At 43.4% G+C, this 1,381-nt stretch overlaps 1 protein-coding gene across 1 annotated transcript; it reads left to right on the forward strand.

Annotated features, from left to right (window-relative positions):
- Positions 1-6: 6 nt before the first annotated feature.
- On the forward strand, positions 7-756 carry LOC103522950 (caspase-1-like; the record flags this gene model as incomplete). Its single annotated transcript, XM_008488031.2, has 2 exons — positions 7-99; positions 500-756. A coding segment is annotated over exon 2 (244 nt), but the record flags the coding sequence as incomplete, so codon positions are not given.
- Between the last annotated feature and the right edge of the window lie 625 nt (positions 757-1,381).

Raw genomic sequence — 1,381 nt, forward strand, 5'->3', positions numbered from 1 at the left:
GTCGCAGGTGGATTCATCGCATCGGGAGGTGTATTCGAGGTGCGAGATTGATGCCCAGCCGAGTGCCCTGGCCACGGGGACTGCACAGGAAGCTCCCAGGTGAGTTAAAATATTATTTTTATTTATTTAGACATTTACCTATTTATTTAATTGAAGGAATATACCTTGTTTATCCTCCCCGAATAGGCCTCAAAAAGTCCCTTTACCCCAGCATAGAATAGAATATAACCTTTACAAGTTTGTGTCTCTTAACGCTTATTTATACTGCTCGCATAGGACTGAAACTCCAGCAGTGGGCTAATACTGTTATTGTGGTCAAATTCTCAAATAATATTGAGGATAAAATTCCATACCTTGGCTAGGATTGAACCTACGCCCTCCTGATTACCAGGCGAGCGTCTTGACCACTACACCACCGCGGCAGGCGTGAAATGTTTTTTTACACTTTGGAGGTGTTAGTATTTTTCTAATAAATCTCATCCCCATTTCCCTCCCCCAGGTCTCCGTCAGGCATGGAGGACATCGAAGTGCCCATGCCCGTAGCCAAGGACTCGGCCGAGTACAACATGTCTCATCCCAGGCGTGGTCGCGCCCTGGTCTTCAATCATGACGAGTTCCAAATGGACAACATGACCCCTAGGCCCGGATCAGGCGCGGATGTCAAGAACTTGGAGGCGGCATTCTACGCCCTGGGCTTCGAGGTGTCCGTGTATACCAACCCTGAGTTCCGCGAAATCACCGAGATACTCAGCAATCGTAAGTGTGAACAATTGTGTTCAGAAGGGGTCTTGGAATTTAAAAGGTCACTTGAAAAAAAAATGCATAGGAGTCGAAAAGAATAAAAGCCAGCAATAGTACATAGTACTTCTGTTTCTGGTAATAACATCACGTGCTTTTCCTGTTTTTAATATAAAAAGGTAGTTTAACGTCACTATCTAACTGCTAAGGATCACCAGTGAGGTGTAGGATTTTTCACGGTGAACTTTGAACTGGAGGTTGGTGGTTCGAGTCTAAGTCAGGTAGCGTAATATGTACATAAAATTTAGCGTAATATATCAAGCGGGGAACGACATTTGTGAAGAGCATTTGCTTGTGAATGAAGATCATTCAGCCAGCCTAGTTAGCTTGGTTCGTAGCGCGTCTGCCTTGTAAGCGCTAGGCCGCGGGGCGGATTTTATCCTCAACTGATAATGTTCGTTATCGGAACGGCTGGCTTTCTCCTATTTTACATAGGTTATTTATGGGAAACAGTTTCTCTTGAAAATGTCTATAAAATGGGCAAAACTCCGAGTCGGGATAGATTACCAACTCGTAAGTATCCATTTTCATAAATAACCTAAGTAAAATAGTATTTACAAAGGATGTCAAAATTAAATAAATT

The sequence above is a fragment of the Diaphorina citri genome, unplaced genomic scaffold (genome assembly GCF_000475195.1).
Source record: "Diaphorina citri unplaced genomic scaffold, Diaci psyllid genome assembly version 1.1 scaffold13126, whole genome shotgun sequence".
Taxonomy (NCBI): Eukaryota; Metazoa; Arthropoda; class Insecta; order Hemiptera; family Psyllidae; genus Diaphorina; species Diaphorina citri.